The sequence below is a fragment of the Ambystoma mexicanum genome, chromosome 8, assembly GCF_040938575.1.
Source record: "Ambystoma mexicanum isolate Mex_15411 chromosome 8, UKY_AmexF1_1, whole genome shotgun sequence".
NCBI classification, from domain to species: domain Eukaryota; kingdom Metazoa; phylum Chordata; class Amphibia; order Caudata; family Ambystomatidae; genus Ambystoma; species Ambystoma mexicanum.
The window spans coordinates 1658424766-1658448826 of NC_090929.1; the positions used below are offsets into that span (position 1 = coordinate 1658424766).

Below are 24061 nucleotides of genomic sequence, written 5' to 3' on the forward strand. Positions count from 1 at the left end.
AGAGTGTGGGGAATGGCAGAGTGTGGGGAATGGCAGAGTGTGGGGAATGGCAGAGTGTGGGGAATGGCAGAGTGTGGGGAATGGCAGAGTGTGGGGAATGGCAGAGTGTGGGGAATGGCAGAGTGTGGGGAATGGCAGAGTGTGGGGAATGGCAGAGTGTGGGGAATGGCAGAGTGTGGGGAATGGCAGAGTGTGGGGAATGGCAGAGTGTGGGGAATGGCAGAGTGTGGGGAATGGCAGAGTGTGGGGAATGGCAGAGTGTGGGGAATGGCAGAGTGTGGGGAATGGCAGAGTGTGGGGAATGGCAGAGTGTGGGGAATGGCAGAGTGTGGGGAATGGCAGAGTGTGGGGAATGGCAGAGTGTGGGGAATGGCAGAGTGTGGGGAATGGCAGAGTGTGGGGAATGGCAGAGTGTGGGGAATGGCAGAGTGTGGGGAATGGCAGAGTGTGGGGAATGGCAGAGTGTGGGGAATGGCAGAGTGTGGGGAATGGCAGAGTGTGGGGAATGGCAGAGTGTGGGGAATGGCAGAGTGTGGGGAATGGCAGAGTGTGGGGAATGGCAGAGTGTGGGGAATGGCAGAGTGTGGGGAATGGCAGAGTGTGGGGAATGGCAGAGTGTGGGGAATGGCAGAGTGTGGGGAATGGCAGAGTGTGGGGAATGGCAGAGTGTGGGGAATGGCAGAGTGTGGGGAATGGCAGAGTGTGGGGAATGGCAGAGTGTGGGGAATGGCAGAGTGTGGGGAATGGCAGAGTGTGGGGAATGGCAGAGTGTGGGGAATGGCAGAGTGTGGGGAATGGCAGAGTGTGGGGAATGGCAGAGTGTGGGGAATGGCAGAGTGTGGGGAATGGCAGAGTGTGGGGAATGGCAGAGTGTGGGGAATGGCAGAGTGTGGGGAATGGCAGAGTGTGGGGAATGGCAGAGTGTGGGGAATGGCAGAGTGTGGGGAATGGCAGAGTGTGGGGAATGGCAGAGTGTGGGGAATGGCAGAGTGTGGGGAATGGCAGAGTGTGGGGAATGGCAGAGTGTGGGGAATGGCAGAGTGTGGGGAATGGCAGAGTGTGGGGAATGGCAGAGTGTGGGGAATGGCAGAGTGTGGGGAATGGCAGAGTGTGGGGAATGGCAGAGTGTGGGGAATGGCAGAGTGTGGGGAATGGCAGAGTGTGGGGAATGGCAGAGTGTGGGGAATGGCAGAGTGTGGGGAATGGCAGAGTGTGGGGAATGGCAGAGTGTGGGGAATGGCAGAGTGTGGGGAATGGCAGAGTGTGGGGAATGGCAGAGTGTGGGGAATGGCAGAGTGTGGGGAATGGCAGAGTGTGGGGAATGGCAGAGTGTGGGGAATGGCAGAGTGTGGGGAATGGCAGAGTGTGGGGAATGGCAGAGTGTGGGGAATGGCAGAGTGTGGGGAATGGCAGAGTGTGGGGAATGGCAGAGTGTGGGGAATGGCAGAGTGTGGGGAATGGCAGAGTGTGGGGAATGGCAGAGTGTGGGGAATGGCAGAGTGTGGGGAATGGCAGAGTGTGGGGAATGGCAGAGTGTGGGGAATGGCAGAGTGTGGGGAATGGCAGAGTGTGGGGAATGGCAGAGTGTGGGGAATGGCAGAGTGTGGGGAATGGCAGAGTGTGGGGAATGGCAGAGTGTGGGGAATGGCAGAGTGTGGGGAATGGCAGAGTGTGGGGAATGGCAGAGTGTGGGGAATGGCAGAGTGTGGGGAATGGCAGAGTGTGGGGAATGGCAGAGTGTGGGGAATGGCAGAGTGTGGGGAATGGCAGAGTGTGGGGAATGGCAGAGTGTGGGGAATGGCAGAGTGTGGGGAATGGCAGAGTGTGGGGAATGGCAGAGTGTGGGGAATGGCAGAGTGTGGGGAATGGCAGAGTGTGGGGAATGGCAGAGTGTGGGGAATGGCAGAGTGTGGGGAATGGCAGAGTGTGGGGAATGGCAGAGTGTGGGGAATGGCAGAGTGTGGGGAATGGCAGAGTGTGGGGAATGGCAGAGTGTGGGGAATGGCAGAGTGTGGGGAATGGCAGAGTGTGGGGAATGGCAGAGTGTGGGGAATGGCAGAGTGTGGGGAATGGCAGAGTGTGGGGAATGGCAGAGTGTGGGGAATGGCAGAGTGTGGGGAATGGCAGAGTGTGGGGAATGGCAGAGTGTGGGGAATGGCAGAGTGTGGGGAATGGCAGAGTGTGGGGAATGGCAGAGTGTGGGGAATGGCAGAGTGTGGGGAATGGCAGAGTGTGGGGAATGGCAGAGTGTGGGGAATGGCAGAGTGTGGGGAATGGCAGAGTGTGGGGAATGGCAGAGTGTGGGGAATGGCAGAGTGTGGGGAATGGCAGAGTGTGGGGAATGGCAGAGTGTGGGGAATGGCAGAGTGTGGGGAATGGCAGAGTGTGGGGAATGGCAGAGTGTGGGGAATGGCAGAGTGTGGGGAATGGCAGAGTGTGGGGAATGGCAGAGTGTGGGGAATGGCAGAGTGTGGGGAATGGCAGAGTGTGGGGAATGGCAGAGTGTGGGGAATGGCAGAGTGTGGGGAATGGCAGAGTGTGGGGAATGGCAGAGTGTGGGGAATGGCAGAGTGTGGGGAATGGCAGAGTGTGGGGAATGGCAGAGTGTGGGGAATGGCAGAGTGTGGGGAATGGCAGAGTGTGGGGAATGGCAGAGTGTGGGGAATGGCAGAGTGTGGGGAATGGCAGAGTGTGGGGAATGGCAGAGTGTGGGGAATGGCAGAGTGTGGGGAATGGCAGAGTGTGGGGAATGGCAGAGTGTGGGGAATGGCAGAGTGTGGGGAATGGCAGAGTGTGGGGAATGGCAGAGTGTGGGGAATGGCAGAGTGTGGGGAATGGCAGAGTGTGGGGAATGGCAGAGTGTGGGGAATGGCAGAGTGTGGGGAATGGCAGAGTGTGGGGAATGGCAGAGTGTGGGGAATGGCAGAGTGTGGGGAATGGCAGAGTGTGGGGAATGGCAGAGTGTGGGGAATGGCAGAGTGTGGGGAATGGCAGAGTGTGGGGAATGGCAGAGTGTGGGGAATGGCAGAGTGTGGGGAATGGCAGAGTGTGGGGAATGGCAGAGTGTGGGGAATGGCAGAGTGTGGGGAATGGCAGAGTGTGGGGAATGGCAGAGTGTGGGGAATGGCAGAGTGTGGGGAATGGCAGAGTGTGGGGAATGGCAGAGTGTGGGGAATGGCAGAGTGTGGGGAATGGCAGAGTGTGGGGAATGGCAGAGTGTGGGGAATGGCAGAGTGTGGGGAATGGCAGAGTGTGGGGAATGGCAGAGTGTGGGGAATGGCAGAGTGTGGGGAATGGCAGAGTGTGGGGAATGGCAGAGTGTGGGGAATGGCAGAGTGTGGGGAATGGCAGAGTGTGGGGAATGGCAGAGTGTGGGGAATGGCAGAGTGTGGGGAATGGCAGAGTGTGGGGAATGGCAGAGTGTGGGGAATGGCAGAGTGTGGGGAATGGCAGAGTGTGGGGAATGGCAGAGTGTGGGGAATGGCAGAGTGTGGGGAATGGCAGAGTGTGGGGAATGGCAGAGTGTGGGGAATGGCAGAGTGTGGGGAATGGCAGAGTGTGGGGAATGGCAGAGTGTGGGGAATGGCAGAGTGTGGGGAATGGCAGAGTGTGGGGAATGGCAGAGTGTGGGGAATGGCAGAGTGTGGGGAATGGCAGAGTGTGGGGAATGGCAGAGTGTGGGGAATGGCAGAGTGTGGGGAATGGCAGAGTGTGGGGAATGGCAGAGTGTGGGGAATGGCAGAGTGTGGGGAATGGCAGAGTGTGGGGAATGGCAGAGTGTGGGGAATGGCAGAGTGTGGGGAATGGCAGAGTGTGGGGAATGGCAGAGTGTGGGGAATGGCAGAGTGTGGGGAATGGCAGAGTGTGGGGAATGGCAGAGTGTGGGGAATGGCAGAGTGTGGGGAATGGCAGAGTGTGGGGAATGGCAGAGTGTGGGGAATGGCAGAGTGTGGGGAATGGCAGAGTGTGGGGAATGGCAGAGTGTGGGGAATGGCAGAGTGTGGGGAATGGCAGAGTGTGGGGAATGGCAGAGTGTGGGGAATGGCAGAGTGTGGGGAATGGCAGAGTGTGGGGAATGGCAGAGTGTGGGGAATGGCAGAGTGTGGGGAATGGCAGAGTGTGGGGAATGGCAGAGTGTGGGGAATGGCAGAGTGTGGGGAATGGCAGAGTGTGGGGAATGGCAGAGTGTGGGGAATGGCAGAGTGTGGGGAATGGCAGAGTGTGGGGAATGGCAGAGTGTGGGGAATGGCAGAGTGTGGGGAATGGCAGAGTGTGGGGAATGGCAGAGTGTGGGGAATGGCAGAGTGTGGGGAATGGCAGAGTGTGGGGAATGGCAGAGTGTGGGGAATGGCAGAGTGTGGGGAATGGCAGAGTGTGGGGAATGGCAGAGTGTGGGGAATGGCAGAGTGTGGGGAATGGCAGAGTGTGGGGAATGGCAGAGTGTGGGGAATGGCAGAGTGTGGGGAATGGCAGAGTGTGGGGAATGGCAGAGTGTGGGGAATGGCAGAGTGTGGGGAATGGCAGAGTGTGGGGAATGGCAGAGTGTGGGGAATGGCAGAGTGTGGGGAATGGCAGAGTGTGGGGAATGGCAGAGTGTGGGGAATGGCAGAGTGTGGGGAATGGCAGAGTGTGGGGAATGGCAGAGTGTGGGGAATGGCAGAGTGTGGGGAATGGCAGAGTGTGGGGAATGGCAGAGTGTGGGGAATGGCAGAGTGTGGGGAATGGCAGAGTGTGGGGAATGGCAGAGTGTGGGGAATGGCAGAGTGTGGGGAATGGCAGAGTGTGGGGAATGGCAGAGTGTGGGGAATGGCAGAGTGTGGGGAATGGCAGAGTGTGGGGAATGGCAGAGTGTGGGGAATGGCAGAGTGTGGGGAATGGCAGAGTGTGGGGAATGGCAGAGTGTGGGGAGCAGAGCGTACGAGTACGCAGAGCAGAAAAATATGTGGAACAGACTAACACGTAAATCAGAGCCAATGAATAGGTAGAACGGCTGAACTAATGGATTGGTCGAGCACGATGCGGAGAGCGGTGTACATAGAACGGACGAGTATGTAGAGCGGACAAATATGTGGAACTGATGAGTAGGTGGAACAAATGAGTGTATGGAATGGATGAGTCTATGGTGCCGATAAATATCTGGAATGGTGCCGACAAGTGTGTGGAGCGGGTCAATACGTAGAACGGATAAATTTGCAGCACAGATGTGTATGTGTCTGTGTGTGGAGCGGACGAATGGGTGAAACGGACAAATGGGTGGAACGGACGAATGGGAAGAACGGACGAGTAAGTGGAGCGGACGAATACATGGAGCGGATCAATACGTTGAGCAGATGAATTCATAGAACGGATGAACGAGCGGAGCGGACGAATGTATGAAACCAACAAATACGTAGAACGGTCGAGTAATATGAACGCATAGGCAGACTGGAGTGCATGCGCGGGGAGGACAGGAGTGCATGCATATGGAATACATGAGAGCATACATGAAGCACACTGAAAATGAGGGATAGACTAGAGCACGCAAGACGAACTATGAACGCGCGAGTGTGTTCCTGATCGCATAAATTGCGTGACGTACATAATATGCATTGGTATGCGGGAACATTTGAATGAACATACCATACCACACCCCACGCCTACTCTCCTCTTTACACCACCACTCAAATAGAACACAGGGATACTATGACACCATTCGGTATACCTGTTCTCATATCAACATCTCACGCTCACTCCCCATCACTCTAAGTAACCACCGCTGGTCTAACACCCCCAGCCAGGCGTTTCTCCTCAGGCCTAACGCAGCCACTCTCGAGCTGGATAAATTCCGCCAGAGCGTACACATTCTCCTGACCTCTCAACCACCACACCTACCGCTATGAAGCAGCTACCACATTAACCCCGCACCAGCTGCACACATACTTTGTGCGCACACGCACCTTTTGACTCTTCACCCTCTCTACTGACTCGAACCTCGGTTCCCAAGGGCGTTCAACCTACCAGCGCCTTCAGACCATACCAATGGTATATAAGGCGCTATATAAATGCAAAATAACAATAACAACAATAACAATAACAATTCCATTGCTTTGTCAGCACACTCAATGATACTGATATCCGTAATGTCATTCTGCCTTCCAAAAAAGTCCTGGATCGTCATAGCGGAATGGTCCAGCATAGCATTCCCTCTAAATACTTTAGGCAGTTTGACTTCAGTACTAGTTGAGGCTGATTTTAGAATATAACGGTCCATATATCTTTGTCCAACATTTGGTTTAAAGGGTTTTAAACTTTTCGGGGTGTTAAGGTGAACTTTCCCATGCAGAGTTATAACTTTATTTGGAATATTTAGGTCTTGGGGCATGAATAATTACCTTGTGGGCAAGTGTGGGTTAAATTGGTCGTCTAAATTAAGAGTTCGTTGTGGAACCTGTTGACCACTTACAGATGATCCACCCTTGTACCCCACCAAGATTTCTTCTGTTGAAATGGTAGGGATAGGAGATAAACGGTGAAGTAGAGACCATTGGCTGGGCATGGTATGAGATGGTTATCTTATCTTGATCAGTGTTTGTATCCTTATTTTTTTTTACGAAGGCTCAAATGCATGTCCACCCCCATTTGGCTCCGCAAACCAGAGCACATCGCTGGAACAGGGGACCTTAAATGCTGAGAATTAACTCAGATCAAAGATCTGAGTGGAAAGAAAAAGACAGATGTGAAGACAGATGTGAAGAGGCCTTCGTATTTCAGATAGGACAAGCACGATGGGTCAATTCCCAGACCAAAGGGTTCACCAACTAGTGTGTACCCCACAGTCTCTGGTAGACCAAAGCCACAATCTATCAATAGAGTTTACTGTGCACGCAGTAGCAATACTAACAGCAATCAAGAGTCCATGTAAGTGATCCTCTCTTTTGTCTTTTCCGCCACCTCTACAATAAACAAGCAGGCCAAAGTAGACTAAATGTCGAGTACCACAGATGAGCAGGCCCTTTCAGCCATATACAGTAAAGCCGCTCCCAAGATCCTTATCCCTATCCCTATGCGACCGCAAAGTCTGTAGTTATTACGGTTTACGTATGGTAACAGGACAAGCCGGCAGTGCACTATGGCTTACAGCAAGTACACAGAGATGCCAAGCACCCACAATAGAGTTGATAGGCGGAAGGGTTCAGTATAGTTTAAATGCTACTTTCGGTTTTACGGTACAGTGATAAATATACCTGTATTCGTGTTTCAGCACCGTTACAAGAGTTGCTATTAATGATCACCAGTCAGCGTCAGACAACAGAGTTGCAGACACCTTTGTTTCTGCAAGCAGACTTCTCGGTTATGCGGGTAACATAAGGATACTGTATACTAAATACCATAAGGCAACCTATAACCAAGTAACCTTTTATGTGGCGGTTGATAGTCAGGCAATCCTCTCTCCGTGAGGAGCTTAAGGTTTCCTCTCAGCTCCATGCAAAACATCCAAAAACAGTAACAGTATCCGCCCTTTTCTCCACACTGGCTTATTTGTATTACAATTTCATTTGTACTGATTCTACAGCCCTCTCTCCCTTCTAAGATAAACCTGGCTGCTCTGTCTACGGTATCCTGAACTCAGGTAGTACAGCCTTATACTAAGAGTGGAGTCTTGTACTGCCTCAGTTGAATGGTTTTACTAAACCCTTAGTTGGACTTCAGAAAAAAAAATTCTAACAAGCCTTTCCCAGCAATAATAGTCTAAAACAAGTTACCACCTATGAGGGACAGAAATATCAAAGTCAATGCACTAGAAGAGTCAGCAGGGAGCCAGTACAAAGTCAATTGGAGCACAGTATATGGAGCTGAGGCACTTCTTAGATAAAACGTCTTGCAAAGTTAGAGTTTGTAAAAATTACTTTACAAACGGGCTTTAAAAAGAACGGGAGCACGACACTGAACATATTCATCCTATCCCTGTTGAAAGCGAAAACGAAAGAAACGTCACAACCCGTTTACGCTGCTTTCATTGACCTTTCACAGGCTTTTGATAAAGTCGACAGAAGGAAACTATGGGACAAGTTAAAAAACTGGAACTGTCCAGAATCGGTCTTAAATCCACTAATGGCCTTGCATACCAATACCACTCTCAAGGTCAGGCTGAACAGACAAGGCACTCTCTCTAGGGAAATCAGTGCGAACAGAGGGGTTAAGCAAGGCTGCCCACTGGCCCCAGCCCTCTTTGTCGCATTTCTTGGGGACTATAAAGATTCTGAACGACTCGTGCGTTCCTTTCCGCCAAAGCTTGGAAACACGGCCCTGTCTCGACTCCTCTATGCGGATGACATGATTCTGTTTGACCAAACGCCAATTGGCTTGCAAAGACAGCTCGATAATCTTGCAGCCTACATGTCAGCTAACAACCTATTAATAAATCAGGCCAAAACCAAAATTATGATCCTCTCAAAAGCCACTCGTCCTCACAAAAAACTCACCCCGTGGTCAATAAACAACATCAGAATTGAGGTGGTTTCCCACTTCAAATATCTGGGGGTGATCATTGACGGTTCAAGCAAGGAACAGAAAATGCAAGCTCACCTCTGGACAAAAACCAAGCTTTTGACCTCTCAACTCAAAGCGATCGACAGAAAATTTGGCAAATATTCATTATCCCCGGCCATTACCTTCTACAAAGGGAAAATAGTGCCAGCATTAACGTATGGCATGGACGCAATGTTCACAATCCCACACCAACTATGGCGTAGGCTAGAGGGACACATCTGGAAATCTCTTTTGGGCCTACCAAATGCAATTCCCATCGAAGCAGTTAGAAGAGAGCTGGGCCTGCTCTCGTTAAGTGCGTCTGTCAGGGTGGCTTCCCTTGCCCTGTTTAGAAAGACCTTAATAAAAGATGGCCTTCCAATCTGTAACTTTATTGGCCAAGAGCTCTCCTCCTCGTCCTCCAAAGCCGCTCTGCTCTGGGTGAGTAGACAAGAACACATACTGGAAGAAGTGTCATGCTCCAAACTTGATCTAATTTCGAACCCCCAAAGGGTAAATGAAAAAGTAAAGAACCAAGACTGGATCTCCACTATTGATAAAGCGGTAGCTATGAAGTGCTTAAGACATCTTCCGCCAACATTTAACAAGTTGAAGTCGCCCATAGGATACTGTACAAAATTCCCAGATAAAAACTTGCGAGGAATATTTTTGCGAGCACGTCTTAACCTGCTCCACACAAGAGAAATCTTGGGGATAAGATCTTTAACTGCTACAACCACCTGCAGGCTATGTAACGACCCTGACTCCATGGAGTCAATTCGCCATCTTTTGCTAAACTGCCCCTCGCTGCACCGAGAACGGATGGCTTACCTTCTTCCATTATGGCACGATTCAATCCTGATTGAAGAAAACACATGGTGGTGCCGTTTGATTTCCGGTGAAAAACCCCGTTGGGCAACGGCTACGGCAAAAATAATGCAGGCGGCTTTTCTTAAAATTGCGAACCAAAGCAAGAACTCTACACCGGAAGCGCTTGCTGCTGGACATCAACCTGATAACACAGGTGCATGTCATGAGGCTACAACAGGCGAACCTGGCTCCGGTGGACGCTCTCCTCTTAATCTGTAAAAATCCCGCCCTGATTCGTTCTCATATCAACGCTTCAAAACCTTGCCTGACTCCCGGCTTTGCACCTGTGTGGGTTCTCGAAACTTATGGAATTAAGAACTGATACCTCTTGTAAAAATCATGTTTTTTCTTTCTTTGATTATGTACAAGTAATAATAAAAAAAAAAAAAAAAATTACTTTTAAGGTCACAAGCTGTGAAGCCTGTGAAAAGCAGAGTTGGAATCAACTCCAAGGTAAATTAATGTAATTCCCAACTGAGAAGAAAACAGCTAACAAGACACTGAGGTAAGTACCCCAAGTCTAAGCCGTACCTCTGGGTTGAAGAAGTTGTCCAGCTGGGTTTGGTCCTGTTGCAGTGATGCAGACCCTAGGTTCCCGAGCCTCAGTCGTGGGGACAAAGGGGAGGCTGTCTGGAGGGCTAATGCGGCATCGATTTGGAGGTTGTCGGCAGCTAAGGGCTCTTTTTGGATCAGTGGCACTATGCCGTTTCAGCGCTCAGTAAACCGCACCGTCGCAAATCTCTGCTACCGGTGGGGCTTCATTCACTCCTTGGGTCCTGCACTCTGGTGAGGGGACTTTAGCTTTGATCACCCTGCTTCTGGAGAGTCCTTATGAGACTCCAGGACCTTCTGCCCGGATTGCAGACGTTGCACTCTACTACAGATTTCTCCACTCCTGGCACTCAGTTCCTGCAGCAGCAAAGAAATACAGCCAGTCGGGGAAGATGGTCCAGTGGAGTTTGTCTCGAGGTAAAATTAGTTAGTCCCACTATCCTAAGGGAAGAAGTCATTGCTCCCAGAGGTTCTCTTGTTGAATTGAAAAAGGAGTCTCAGCAGAGCCGCAGGGCTTCACCAGGCATTAAAAAGGTCCAGGAGGAAGGATGCAGCAAGCTTATGCCCTCCTAGAGACAAAGGGCGGGGGAGATTGTAAAGGCAGGATGTGAGGGAGGTTCCCAGACGCACTGGAGCTAGGGGCAGGCTTCAGGGCTGAAACCTGTTAAAGGCAAAGCACACAAAGGGCCCAAAACCTGGCTCAATGTTCAGAGTAAAACCCAAGACAGACCTCACAAACAGAAAATGTCAAAAAAAGAAGCCCAGGGCCATTTTGACAAAATGGTCACCCATGGGTGCTATACTGCAGCTGAGGATTCAGCGTGCGGTATAAGAACAAGTTACTTCTTACCTTGTAACGTTCTTTCGACGGGATGTTCCTCCGACGTATTCCTTATCTTAGATATCTCCTTCCAGCTCTGCTGGCCTCGGAAAATTTTTTCTCTCTAGAGGGCGCTGCGCGTCGACATCCTCCGAGTCGATGTCCCTCGACAGCCGCCGTATCGCCGTCGACGTCATCCTGCCTATAAAGGCCGCGCGCAGCGTCCGTTGCTCAGTTCCGTTTTGTAGCCCACAATAATACTTTCTGGACTAAACTAATCACCCTGAAGGAGCGTAAGCTGCAACAAGGGAAGTAGAACTGCGGGGATGGATGGGAGGGTCGATGAGGAATACGTCGGAGGAACATCCCGTCGAAAGAACGTTACAAGGTAAGAAGTAACTTGTTCTTCGAAGGGATTGTGTCCTCTGACGTATTCCTCATCTTAGATAGGCTCCCATAGCAGTATTCTATTATCGGAGGAGGGAGTACTGACTTCACGCTGTCTTCTATTGATGAATAGAATGCAGTACAGCCCTTCCAAACCTAGTCTCTTGAATGGAGGAGGAATCCAAATTGTAAAAACGTGCAAAGGTATGGACAGACGACCATGTAGCGGCCGCACATATGTCTTTAACCGGCACGCCTCTTTTGAGGGCCGATGAAGCTGCAATACCTCTGGTCGAATGAGCCCTAAGGTTTTGAGGGGGCTCTTTCCCTGCCAGTTTATAACATTCCAGAATGGCTAGAATGATCCATCTGGAAATGGTCTGCTTAGTTATTGGTAACCCCAGCTTGTGACCTGCGTAACCTACAAACAGCTGGTCTGCCTGTCTTATCCTGGCTATTCTACTGATGTAAAAACTTAAAGCCCTCCTAGGGTCTAGCCTGTGTAACCTCTCTTCCTCTTTCCCCGGGTGAGGAGGAGGATAGAAAGATGGTAGGGTAATCGGAGTGATATGGAATTCAGAAACCACCTTTGGGAGGAAATTAGGCTTCACTTGCAGGACAACTTTGTCTTTGTGAAATATTGTGTGAGGGGGTTTACAAGAAAGCTTGTAATTCACTCACCCTTCTAGCAGATGTAAGTGCTATTAATAAAACAGTTTTAAGGGTAAGGAATCTTAACAAACAAGAATGGAGAGGTTCAAAAGGTGTACCCGTCAGGAAAGTTAGTACTAAGTTTAAATCCCATAGGGGAACTTGGAATGGTCTTGGGGGATAAACATTGGTTAACCCCTTTAGAAACTGTATTACCAAGGGTAATTTGAAATAGGATGGTTCTTCCGCAGTACGCTTAAAGATGGATAGCGCTGCGAGATAGCCCTTAATGGTGCCAACTTGAAGGCCTGAATTTGCCAAATATAGTAGGAAGGACAAAACCATTGGTGTACCACATGAAAATGGGTCGATATTCTGTTCTCTACACCAGCTGCAAAATCTGTTCCAACGGCAGCGGTATAAAGACTTTGTTGCTGACCTCCCTGCCGAAAGCAACACCTCCATAACATCATCAGGGAGGTCCCAATCCTTGTACCTCAGCCTTTCAGAAGCCAAGCGTGAAGGTTGAGGGTTTTGATGTCTGGATGGAGAACCTGACCTCCCTTCTGTGAGAGTAGGTTCTCTCTGAGTGGAAGTCGAATTGGAGGGCAGATGGACAAGTCTAGAAGGTCCGGGTACCACGTTCTCCTGGCCCAATCCGAGGCAATTAGGATCATGGTTCGCCGGAATCTTCTCAACCTCCTGATCATTTGAGGAATGACAGGGACCGGTGGGAACGCGTACAGAAGCGGAAACTCCCAGTCCACTATGAACGCGTCTCCCAGAGCTCCTCTCGGGGGAAATTCCCTTGAGCAGAACAGGTCGCATTTCCTGTTTAGGCTGGTGGCGAACAGATCTACCTGAGGGGTTCCCCAAAGGGCGAAGATCTCTTGAAGGACTTCCTGAGCTAGCTCCCACTGGGAGACTGTTCTGCCTGCTCAGAGCGTCCGCTGTCAAGTTCTTCTCTCTGGCTAGGTGAACTGCCGATAGAGATTCCTTCTTGGATTGCCCAAAACCAGAGCTGCATCGCCTCTCTGCACAGGGGTAGTGATCCTACGCCTCCTCTTTTGTTGAGGTAATGCATGGCCACCGTGTTGTCCGTCATTATCAGGACGTTCTTCCCTTGTACAGCTGGCAGGAACGCCTTCAGTGCAAGTCTGATGGCTCTCAGCTCCAACAGGTTGATGTGTAGTCTGGACTCAGATGGAGACCAACGACCGCTGATGGTCAAGTCGTTGGCGTGGGCTCCCCACCCCGTGAGTGAGGCATCCGTGACTACTGTTATCTCCGGCCAGGGTTGCCAAAACTGTTCTCCTTTCAGAATGTTCTCCTGACAGGCCCACCACTGAAGGTCTCGAGCCACCCTGCCGGGAACCTGAAGAAGATCTGTCATTCTCCCTGAGAATTGTGACCACCGAGTCCTCAGTGCCCACTGGAGGGATCTCATTCTCAGGCGAGCCTCTGGCACTAGGAAAATGCAGGATGCCATGAGGCCTAGCAACCTCAAAAAGTCGAAGGCTGGGAGACGTTGGGCATGTTGGAACTTGGTAACCATCTGTAGAATATCTTGAGCCCTCACCTCTGGTGGCGAGGCTTTTCCCAGGGAAGTGTCCAGAATCGCTCCTATGAACTGGAGTCTCTGCGATGGTATCATTTGTGACTTCTTTAAATTGAGGGAGAAGCCCAGTCTGTGAAGGAAGTGGCACACGTGATTTAGCTGGATCTGAGCTTGTTCCGGAGAAGCAGCCCTGATCAACCAATCGTCCAGGTAGGGGTAGACGTGAATCCCTTCCCTCCTTAGACTTGCAGCCACTACAGACATTAACTTGGTGAATACCCTCGGGGCGGAGGTCAGCCCAAATGGCAGCACTCGAAATTGATAGTGAGAGTTGCCAATTGCGAACCTCAGGTATTTCCTGTGTTTGAGATGGATAGGCACATGGAAATAAGCGTCCTGAAGGTCCAGAGATACCAACCAGTCCTGGAACTGAAGGGCCTGGAGGATCTGAGAAAGAGTGACCATCTTGAATTTGTCTTTTCTGAGGAATTTGTTCAATTCTCGCAAGTCCAAGGTGGGTCTCAGTCCTCAGTCTTTCTTTGGAATGAGAAAGTAAGGGGAGTACCAGCCCTTGTTCCTCTCCGCTACAGGTACCGGTTCTATGGCACCTTTCTCTAGCAGGTCCAAAATTTCCTGCAAGAGGAGCGGATCTGGAGCTTTCTGAGAGCTGATCCCCGGTGGATGACTGAGGTATACGTAGGAAAGGCAGGCAGTAACCTTGGGCAACTGTTTCCAATGCCCAAGCATCTGACGTGATAGCCTGCCATACCGCCAGATGTTGAGTCAACCTGCCTCCTACAGGTGTCCTGTGAGGGAAGTCCTCAGAGTGGTTTTGGGGCGGCTGATGCAGATGGTAAAGAGGCACCTGCTGTTGCTGCGGCTTTTGAATATCTACCCCGTCCACCTCGGGTAGTTCTTCTTTGTCCCCTTTGAGCCGGTCGTCCTCTACCTCTTCCGAAAGCGGAGTAGAAGCGAAAGGACTTGCCCCTCGCAGAGGTTCCTGTGGGACGAAAAGGAGTCTGACGGATTGCAGCTCCTAGGGATTTTGCTGCTGCTTTTGAAGTTTGCAGTTTCTCTAAACTGTCATCCGCCTTTTTCCCGAACAAAGAAGAGCCATCGAATGGCATGTTCAAGAGCCTGGCTTGCACATCTGGGGCAAAACCAGACTTTCAACGAAGCGAATCTCCTGGTTGATATACTTGCCGCCATTGCTCTGCTGATACTGTCAGCCGAATCAATGCCCGTCTGGAGGGATTCGCACATAGCGTCTTTACCGTCCTGTATAATATTCAGGAACGCATCCCTTTCTTCTCCCTCCGGGATGCAGTCAGCCGCTGTAGAAGCACACTCCCAAAGTGTATGGCTGAACCTAGCAAGGGTGCAAGTAGCATTAACAGATTTGAACGCCATGCTACATGCTGAAAAGACTTTCTTTGCCATAGCATCATATTTTTTATCGTCCCCGTCCTGTGACATCGGTAGAGGATGCTGCCTGTACCACCAGACTTTCTGGGGATGGGTGTTTAGACAAAAACTCCGGGTCTGTGGAAGATACCCTGTACTTTGTAGACAGTTTTTTATTTACTGCTGGTACTACATCTGGGGTTTCCCAGTTTGTCATGATCTTCCTTTGAAGAGCTTTATGAAAAGGCACCACAGGATCCTCCTTTGGGCCTTTGTCAAGAATATCCGTGAGGTCATCTTGTTGGAAAGATTGTGAAGGTGCAGACCACCCCATGAACTCTGTGATCCTGGCCATTAAGGCTCTATAGGGGGTTTCAGCATGCTCCCCCGGGTCTGGCCTAGCAAACTCCACCTCAGAGGAAGTGTCTAACCCACTTGCCTCATGTAAGGAATCATGAAGATCCTTTAACCTGCGTTCTTCAGAGGAAAATTCCTCTCTAATTGGGGTTACAGGTCCCTGCAACTCAAATGTGTCTTCCTGTTCAGACAATTCACCCTCTTCCAAAATTGAGGACATAGTTTTCAATTGTTCTGAACTCATAAAAGGAGTAAATCCCATTTCCAAGGCAGAGGGTGCCGAACTTGTCATTATCGGTCTCGAAAACGTCGATGTCGTCGACGCCGAAGGCTTCGAGCGTGGCGTCGAAAACAAAGGCGGAGGCCTCGAAGACCTCGACAGAATTGGATTTCTACTCGACAATCTCTAAGCCATCGACGTCGAGGACCTGGGGATAGTCACTGGGTGTGTCGTAACCGTGACTTTTCTTGGCGTCGACGCCGGTGTCGAAGCTGGCGTCGAGTCGACAGGCCCGTGTGTTGAAGGTCCCTTCGACAACGGCGTCGAAGACATCGACCTCGGCGTCGACGGAACCTTCGAGGAAGGTTTGGAGGTCATAGTCCTACTCGAGGGTTCGAGACGCGCTCGAGAGGTTTCCTTCGCCGGGTACTGCGACTCGCGGCGTTTTTGACCTTCGGGTCTTTCGACCAGAGCATCGCTCTCAGCAGTCTTCGAGGGGGTCGAGGCCGCTTTCTCGAAGACGCTCATCATATTTTTGCGGAATTCCTCCCATTCAGCCCGGGAACTATGTTTCGTGGGGCAAGGGATTCTTTTTGGCGAAACAGAGGAAGAGGAAGACGGAGAAGGGGATCTTCGACGTCTCCTCTTCGAGTGCTTCGATCTCGAGGAGTGATGAGACCCACTCCGAGACCTGGAGCGCGAATGGTGACGAGGAGACGAGTGTCTCGACTTCGTCGACGAAGAAGCTTTAAAAGTCTTACCTTTATCCAGCTTCCCCCTACGCTCCTTCAGGGCCTTAGCTGTCATGGACATACAGTCCTCGCATTCCGAACAATGGTGTTCAGCTCCCAAACACCACAGACAAACTCTGAGGGTCAGTCAACGACATCTTTTTCCCACAATCTCGCCATTTTTTGAAGCCGGATCGAGGAGTTGTCGGTTCCGACGAGGAAGCCATCGAGTACGGATCGAATAACTCGAGGTAAATAGGATTAATCTGACTAAGAACTGAGCAACGGTATTCCGAGGCACTGAGTAAGCGCGGAAAAACGGAACTGAGCAACAGACGCTGCGCGCGGCCTTTATAGGCAGGATGACGTCGACACGACGGCTGTCGAGGGACATCGACTGAGGACGTCGACGCGCAGCGCCCTCTAGAGAGAAAAAATTTTCTGAGGCCAGCAGAGCTGGAAGGAGATATCTAAGATGAGGAATACGTCGGAAGACACAATCCCTTCGAAAAGCACGATGGTAGGAAAATTAAACCACTGCCACCAGTCATTTAAAGTAGTGAGGGTAACCTAAAACATGTCACAAGTATGTAGGGTAAGGGGCTACTAAGTAACACGCCAGCACTCCACATAAGATGGTGTGTGCTGGACCTATAAGAGAAAAGGTAAGTAAAGTCAATTTTTACCTTGCTATTCTTGGGAACTGTAGTTCACATGAAAAGGTAGTTAAACCTTTTGAGAAATCTAAATGATTTCTCTGTGACGCTGCACTGAAGGTGCTGTGCGTCACCGTACATAAAGTACATAAAGTACATAAAGTACATGCCTATGGAGTTTGTCAGACTCCAAAAATAGAGCAAACGCATAATCCAAATCCAGTAAAAACACAAGGGAGGAAAAAGGTTCCACTCACCCAGGGGTTAATAAAAAAAGTCCTAAGTCCAGCAAAACAGCTGGGGGTCTCTAAAGTTGAAGGGAATTGGCACAGAAATGAAAATTCTCCCTAACAGCAAAAAGGGCAAACTACAACATGGCAAGGGAATATCTTGTGGCAGGGCCATTTTAGGGCACTAGCCATGTTTAGTAGACATACACGGTAAACGTGAACATGCACACTAAAACTAATGCAACTAGCTTGTCTTTAGGCACACACAAAAGTAACCAAATATCCCAAGTGTAAAAAGCTAAGGTGATACAAAAGTATCCCGATTGAACTCCATTTTGAAATGCAGTGTGCAATGTTAAAAAGTTGCAGCATGCAAAAGCGAAACCAGTTTCCCAGTACCGCTAGTCTGAAGGACTGATCGGTTTCCGCATAACACATTAAAAAAAAGGCAAGGCAAGTGAAGCTGGAGGCTTAAAGATACTTTAACTTTCACCTATGACTACAGCAAAATCCCTGAACACAAAGATGATCAGACTGTTGTACCTTTCAAAATCTTTTCTTCCAGTAGTCTCTGCTCTTCCTCCTCTTTCTCCCGGTAATAAGTTATGCGCCTTTCCTCTTTGCGCTGTCTCTTGCGCTCCTCCAAACGAAATGTTCTTTCTTCTGCCAACTTGTCTTGGAACAATTTTAACTTTTCCTACAATCAGAAGAAGCAAAAGAATTAATATTGGCAGAAAAGCGAGCAAACTAGTGAAAAACTAATATAGTATGCACTATCTTACCAAGGTAAAATGATCTTCGGTGCACAGATTGGCTCTGAAAACTTATTTCATTTGCTGCTAATGACCATTAGCAGAAAGATTTTGTTCCACATTTTGAAATGTGGGAAACCATATTGGAACAGAATACATTCAAATTGATAAAACCACCCAGGTAGTCTCTAAATAATGTGGGACTGAGATTGAAAAAAAGGTCATGCCATGCTTAACCTCGTCTAAGGCTTGTGAAAGCTTGTCAACCCATCAGTCAATTGAGCCATCCTACCCAGAGCTGAACAAAACAAATTAGGTATTTTTCATTTAGTAAAAATATTGAAATCAGATTGCCAGGTATTGAGCACTGAGGTACTATGATACTGAGAGATATTAATGAATAGGTTGCGGGCTGCCGTACTCCTGTAGCGCAGTAGGTTAATCCTGAACCTACATTAAAGGCTAGGGTGCGTCTGCAGATGGGGCACTGCCCTATTTAATTATTTGCAACATAGAAATAGCCACATTTAAATCAAAAAAGAAAAGGTTGAAAAATATTGACGTCACTCAATTTAAAAGAAAACTCCACAATTTAATGAACAAATGGCACTACAAGAGCCGAAAACTCCATTGTTTAGTGAACAGATGGCCCATCAAAAGCAAACACTTGTTTCGACTGTTCTTGGTCCTTTTCAAGGCTGGGCCTAAAATTACTGCACACAAAATTGCATATGATGCCAATTACAAAGTAACATAGAAAGAAAAACACAAAATAGGATATGAACAGTGAAAAATAGTGATCGTATGTTCAAAACACATAGGAGTATAATATAAGAGGGGATATTCAGAGTCGCATTTAAAAACACATTGGATAGGGCTCAAAATAGAGTCAAAACATTGAATTAAACACAAATCCCAGTGCAATATGCAATGAAATTTGAAAGAATGCATGTCATTCGAAACATTTGAATAAGATAGTCAATAGTCATTGTTGCCAGACGTATGAAGACAGAAATAAAAGCACAAAACAAAAAATTAAAATGACCGTTAGACTTGGGTAACCAATAGATCACAATCAATTAATATTAGACATGTCACTTATATCATCAGTGGGATGAAAACTTCATGCTGAATAGAAGAAAAAGTGAAAAAAGACAAAGTGCATGCCAGCAGACACTTCTGTGAACCAGAAAGGATAATAAGGAGTGGGGGCGGGGTTAAGGCATCTGTTATTTCTCACTTTAACTTGTTTACATAAGGCTTAGGATGGAATAGGTTACACTACGGGTAGCATTTCACTTGAATTGTTTATAGCGCTACAAGTAGATGTCAGCCAGACCCTTGGTTATGGTAAATACCAGATGTTTCTATTGGTGCACCATTGAAGCAGACATCAGGTCCGAATTAGAGATACCATCTACTCATATTGGCACTCGTGCTGTTCTGGTGTAGCACAATCATTGATTTTTGTGATTACATGGTTCATCTAATCACAGTACCTTGACGATTGTTTTTTTTCTTCTAGTGCCTCGCTGTATCTTTTCAAAATCTTTCTCAGCTTCATATGACAAATATCAACCTGGGCTGGAAAACCGGTTATACACTGTATGCACAATTTTCAGATTAGATGTTTTGCATGATCTACTCGGTTACCAGAACTCTGGCAATTATCCATGGTTTATCGTTCCTGTTCTGTAAGGAACAAGTTACTTACCTCTAACTGTTGTTATCCAGCATGGGTCAAGCATGGATTCACATGCTCATGAATATTCCCCGTCAGGCTGGGAATCCTCGGTAAAGAAAAAATCAGTATCAGTTTCGTTTCTAATCTGTCTTTCTTAGTAGTAACCAATCACTGATCTCTGCGTCATACTGACGACAGCCAATGACTGCCATCTCCCTAAGCCCCGCCTCTGGCAGCCATCTTCAGATTTGCTAGCACGTGAAGTGGCAGTATGACCAAGTGAAGAGCCGCAGAGGGGTAGGCGGGAGGGTTCGCATGTGAATCCATGCCAGACCCATGCTGGAGAACAACAGTTACAGGTAAGTAACTTGTTCCTTAGAGCATGGGGTCTGGCATGGATTCACATGCTCATGAATATAAGAATACATAGCAGTACACACATGCACAACCACGGGAGGTGGCAAAGGCTCAACATTAAGCATTGCATAAACTCAACATTAAGCAACTCTTACCTCCTCACCAGGCCCACCTTCAGACGAACAGGTTGCGCATCACTACTTAGCCAACCCTGGACTCCTCCCGGGAGTCCCGATCGATGCAGTAGAATCTCATGAAGGTGTGCGTCGACCTTCACGTAGCAGCCCTGCAGATGTCCAGCAGGGGCACACCTGACAGGAACGCCCTGGTAGCAGCGATCGCTCTGGTCGAATGGGCTCTTGGACGGCCGGGCAATGGTCTGTTTGCCAACCGGTGACAGTGCATGATGCAGCCGGAGAGCCATCTGGAAATGGAAGCCTTCGAGAGAGCCTTCCCTTGATTCACAGGACCAAAGTTCACAAACAGCTGTGATGTCCCCCGAAAACTCCACGTAGAACTTCAGCGCTCTAGCTACATCCAGCGAGTGCAAAGTCCTCTCGGCCGGCGACGAAGGCGACAGGAAGAACACTGGTAACACCAAGGGCTCGTTGAGGTGGAAGTCCGACGGCACCTTGGGCATAAAGGAGGGGTGCGTCCTCAGCACCACCCTTTTGTCATGAAAAGTCAAGTATGGAGGCTTACAGGATAGGGCCTGGATCTCTCCCACTCGTGTGGAGGTGATGGCCACAAGAAATGCTCTCTTCCACGACATGAACTTCAACGGCACCGAATGTAGAGGCTCGAATGGCGCCCCCATGAGCCTGGTCAGCACCACGTTGAGCTCCCACGCCGGGGCAGGGGCCTTCACTGGCGGGAACGATCGGAACGGTCCCTTCATCAATTCCTTCACCAGATGAGACCACAAAGACGCCCGTCCTATAGTTCTGGTGTATCGGGAGATCGCAGCCAGATGTATGATGGAGGCATGAGCTAGTCCAGCCTTGGCCAGGGACAGTAGGTACGGCAGAACTTGAGGGGCCGTAATGCGTAGCGGGTTAATCTTCTGTGCACGGCACCAGACAGAGAACCTCTTCCACTTGTGTCCGTAGCACTTGAGAGTTGAGGACGCCCTGGCTTTTGCAAGAACCTCTCTGCAGTCAGCCGGGATATCGTACCCTCCAAACTCGTGCTGCAGGAGCCATGCCTGCAAGTTCAGCGACTCTGGGTCGTGATGAAGGATGGTGCCTCCTTCTCTGGAGAGAAGATCCGCGTCTGTCGGCAGTTTGACTGGTGGGGACGCTGTCAAGTCCAGAAGGTCCGGGAACCAGATCTGTCTTGGACACGCCGGTGCGACGAGGATCATCCTGCACCGGGACCTCTTGAGCTGGTTGATGAGTCGGAGCAGAACGGCAACGGAGGGAATGCATATAGGAACAGGCTGTCCCAGGGGAACGAGAAAGCATTGCCCATGCTCCTCGGCTGGGGAAACCTGCTCGCCGTCGCCAACAGGTCGATCTGGGGTTTGGAAGAGTCAATCCACTTGATCCTGACGCAGTTCCCACTTGATCCTGACGCAGTTCCCACTCGTGGCACGAGCGCAGCTGCCTGCTGAGTGAGTTGGCGATTGTGTTCTTTATCCCTGCCAGATGAAAGGGTACCAGAAACATCCCCTGGGCGACGGACAGGTCCTGCGCTTCCTTGGACAGAGCTGGGGATCTGGTTCCTCCCTGCTTTCAGATGTAAAACATTGTGGTGGTGTTGTCGGTGAAGATCCTCACCACCTTGATGGGAGAAAGGACCCGAGTGCCCAGAACACTGCACGGAGCTCCAGGATGTTGATGTGGAGCGGCGTCTCCTCCGGGAGCCAAAGGCCTCTTGCGTGAAGATCTCTGGTGTGCGCTCCCCACCCCTCCAGGGAGGCATCCGTAGTCACCGTCACCTGGTGAGTCGGGGTCTGAAAGTCCGTGCCCTCCATCAGATTGTGGGTGCCCCACCACCGGATCGCTTGTCGGAAAGTCTCGGAGAGGGATCCGACTTCGAAACTGCCCGCCGCTTGATCCAGCGGGCATCGAGAAACTCCTGTAGAGGACGCATCCGAAGCCTGCACAGGCGCGCAAGATAAATACATGAGGACATCATCCCGAGGAGGGACTTGATGGACCCCACCCTGGCCACGTCCGTGGCCAGTAGACCGTGCACCTTGCCCAGGATGGCCTTTGTCCTTTCCTCCGACGGCGAGGCCAGTCGTGCCACCGTATCGAGCTTGGCTCCCAGAAACAGTAGCTGGACGGTCTTCACTGTGTGAAGTATGGCGAGCTCCCTTGTCCTTGCTCGGATGAGCCAATCATCCAGGCAGGGGTAGACGTAGATCCCCTGCAAGCGCAGCTGCCACCGGTGCTAGGCACTTGGTGAATACCCTGGGCGCCGACTTCAGTCCGAACGGGAGGGCCTTGAACTGGTAGTGCCGTCCATGGACTACGGACCGGAGGAACCTTCAATGTCCTTTTAGAATGGGGATGTGGAAGTACGCATCGTCCAAATCCGACGACAACAGGAAGTCGCCGTCCTCCAGCTGTCCCAGTACATGCTGGAGGTTAAGCATCCGGAACTTCTGTGCCTTGATGTACTTGTTTAGTCGACGGAGGTCCAGGATGGGGCGCCATCCTCCTGTCTTCTTTTTTACGAGGAAGTATCTTGAGTAAACTCCGGAGCCCCGAAGCCTCTTCGGGACGAGCTCGATGGCACCTTTCTTGAGCATCGCCCTTACTTCTAACAGTAGTTGAAGGACATGGTTTTCCTTCCTGGCCACGGGTGGAATGGGGGGCACCTCTTTAGAAATTCGAGGGCGTGCTCCTGGACCAGGGCATCCAGCACCCAACGGTCAGTGAAGATTGACTCCCACACGCTGACGAACTTCGCCAGCCGGCCTCCCACCGGGGTGCTTCGGTGGGGGCCCGACACTTCGGCCTGTTCAGTCCTGCTTGGAGGCCGCCTTGGCCTCCCTGGCGACGACGGCGAGATACCCCAGACTGGTCTCGTCCCCTGTAGGCTTCTTGCGACGAGGATCGGGCCGCCTGGCAGTACATAGAGGAGCCACCGCCGAATCCCTTGGAGGCACCTTGCTTGCCTCCGGAGTTCCGAAAGGACGGCCGTCGTTGCTGAAGAACTCCTAGGGCCCGAGCTGTCTCTGTCGGTTTTGATGGCTTGGAGGGACTCTTCTACTTTCTTCCCAAACAGATTGTTCCCGTCGAAGGGCATGTCCAAAACCTTGGCTTGCACGTCTTGGCGGAAATCCGTCGCCTTGAGCCAACCCACCATCGAAGGCAAACGCTGTTGCCCAACTGACGGAAACTGGTGTCGGCAATGTCTGGCCACCGTTATGGCGTGGTCCAACGCCACCTCGCCTTCCTGCAAGATCGCCAGGGCCTCCGCCCTCTTGTCCGGTAGGAAGTCCAACATGGGAGCGATCTCGTACCACAATTCCCTGTCGTAGCGGGCCATGATCGCCAGGGCGTTGGCCGCCTTAATAGTAGTCGCTGCCGAGATGACTCGTCCCATTGCATCCAGTTACTTTCCCTCGCCATCCGGCGGGGAAGTAGAAGTCGTGGCCGATACACACACACACACACCCCCCCCCCCCCCCCCCGCTTTTTTTGCTGCCGAGACGACCGAATCCGGGGTCGGCGTCGGGACCCGGTATTTCTTCTCGTACCGGTCCCTCTTGGCAGGCGTCGTGGACGGGTTCTTGAGGAGAGCAAGTCCCTCTTCCCAAATGTCATCCAGCAACGGCACCGCGAGGACCGTCTTCCTCTTGGCCTTGCGCTGCTGGTAGAGGAAGCCTTCCTTCTCTTCGGGGCAAGCTCGGACACCCTGGCAATCATGGGGTGAAATGAGCCAATTTCGTCGGGCGGGGAAGCCCGAGGAATCGGCAACGGGAGATCCGTCCTGTCACCACCGTCGTCGTCATCCGTCCCTGTCGTGGCCGTATCCGTTCCCGTGTCATCCCTCGGGATCGGGGAAGGAGACAAAGGCTGAGAGTGCCGCGAGGGCTGACAAGGTGGGGCTGAATGAATTCTCTTGCTTGGAGGGCTTCCCGACGGAAGTCAGGTCGTCCGTCGGAGGGAGAGGCAATCTGGTCCTTACTCCGTGCATAAGGCCCAGATTGCTGTCAAGATGGCCGCCAAGTTGTCCTGTGGCTCGGGCCGCGATGGTTGCTCCTCCACAGGAGCCTCGTCACCACCCTCGCTCTAGTCGTCCCCCTCGTCAGGATCCCTCCCGTTGGAACGGGCCTCTTCCAAATTCTTGTTGAGTTCCTCTGACTTCT

General features: G+C 50.8%; 1 protein-coding gene across 1 annotated transcript in view; it reads right to left on the reverse strand.

Moving 5' to 3' along the window:
* The window catches only part of EIF3A (eukaryotic translation initiation factor 3 subunit A), an 812143-nt gene that overhangs the window by 283197 nt on the left and 504885 nt on the right, over positions 1–24061 (reverse strand). Inside the window, exon 16 of the mRNA XM_069611926.1 lies at positions 17488–17641. Coding sequence (XP_069468027.1) covers positions 17488–17641 — 154 coding nt within the window. The remainder of the gene's footprint in view (positions 1–17487; positions 17642–24061) is intronic.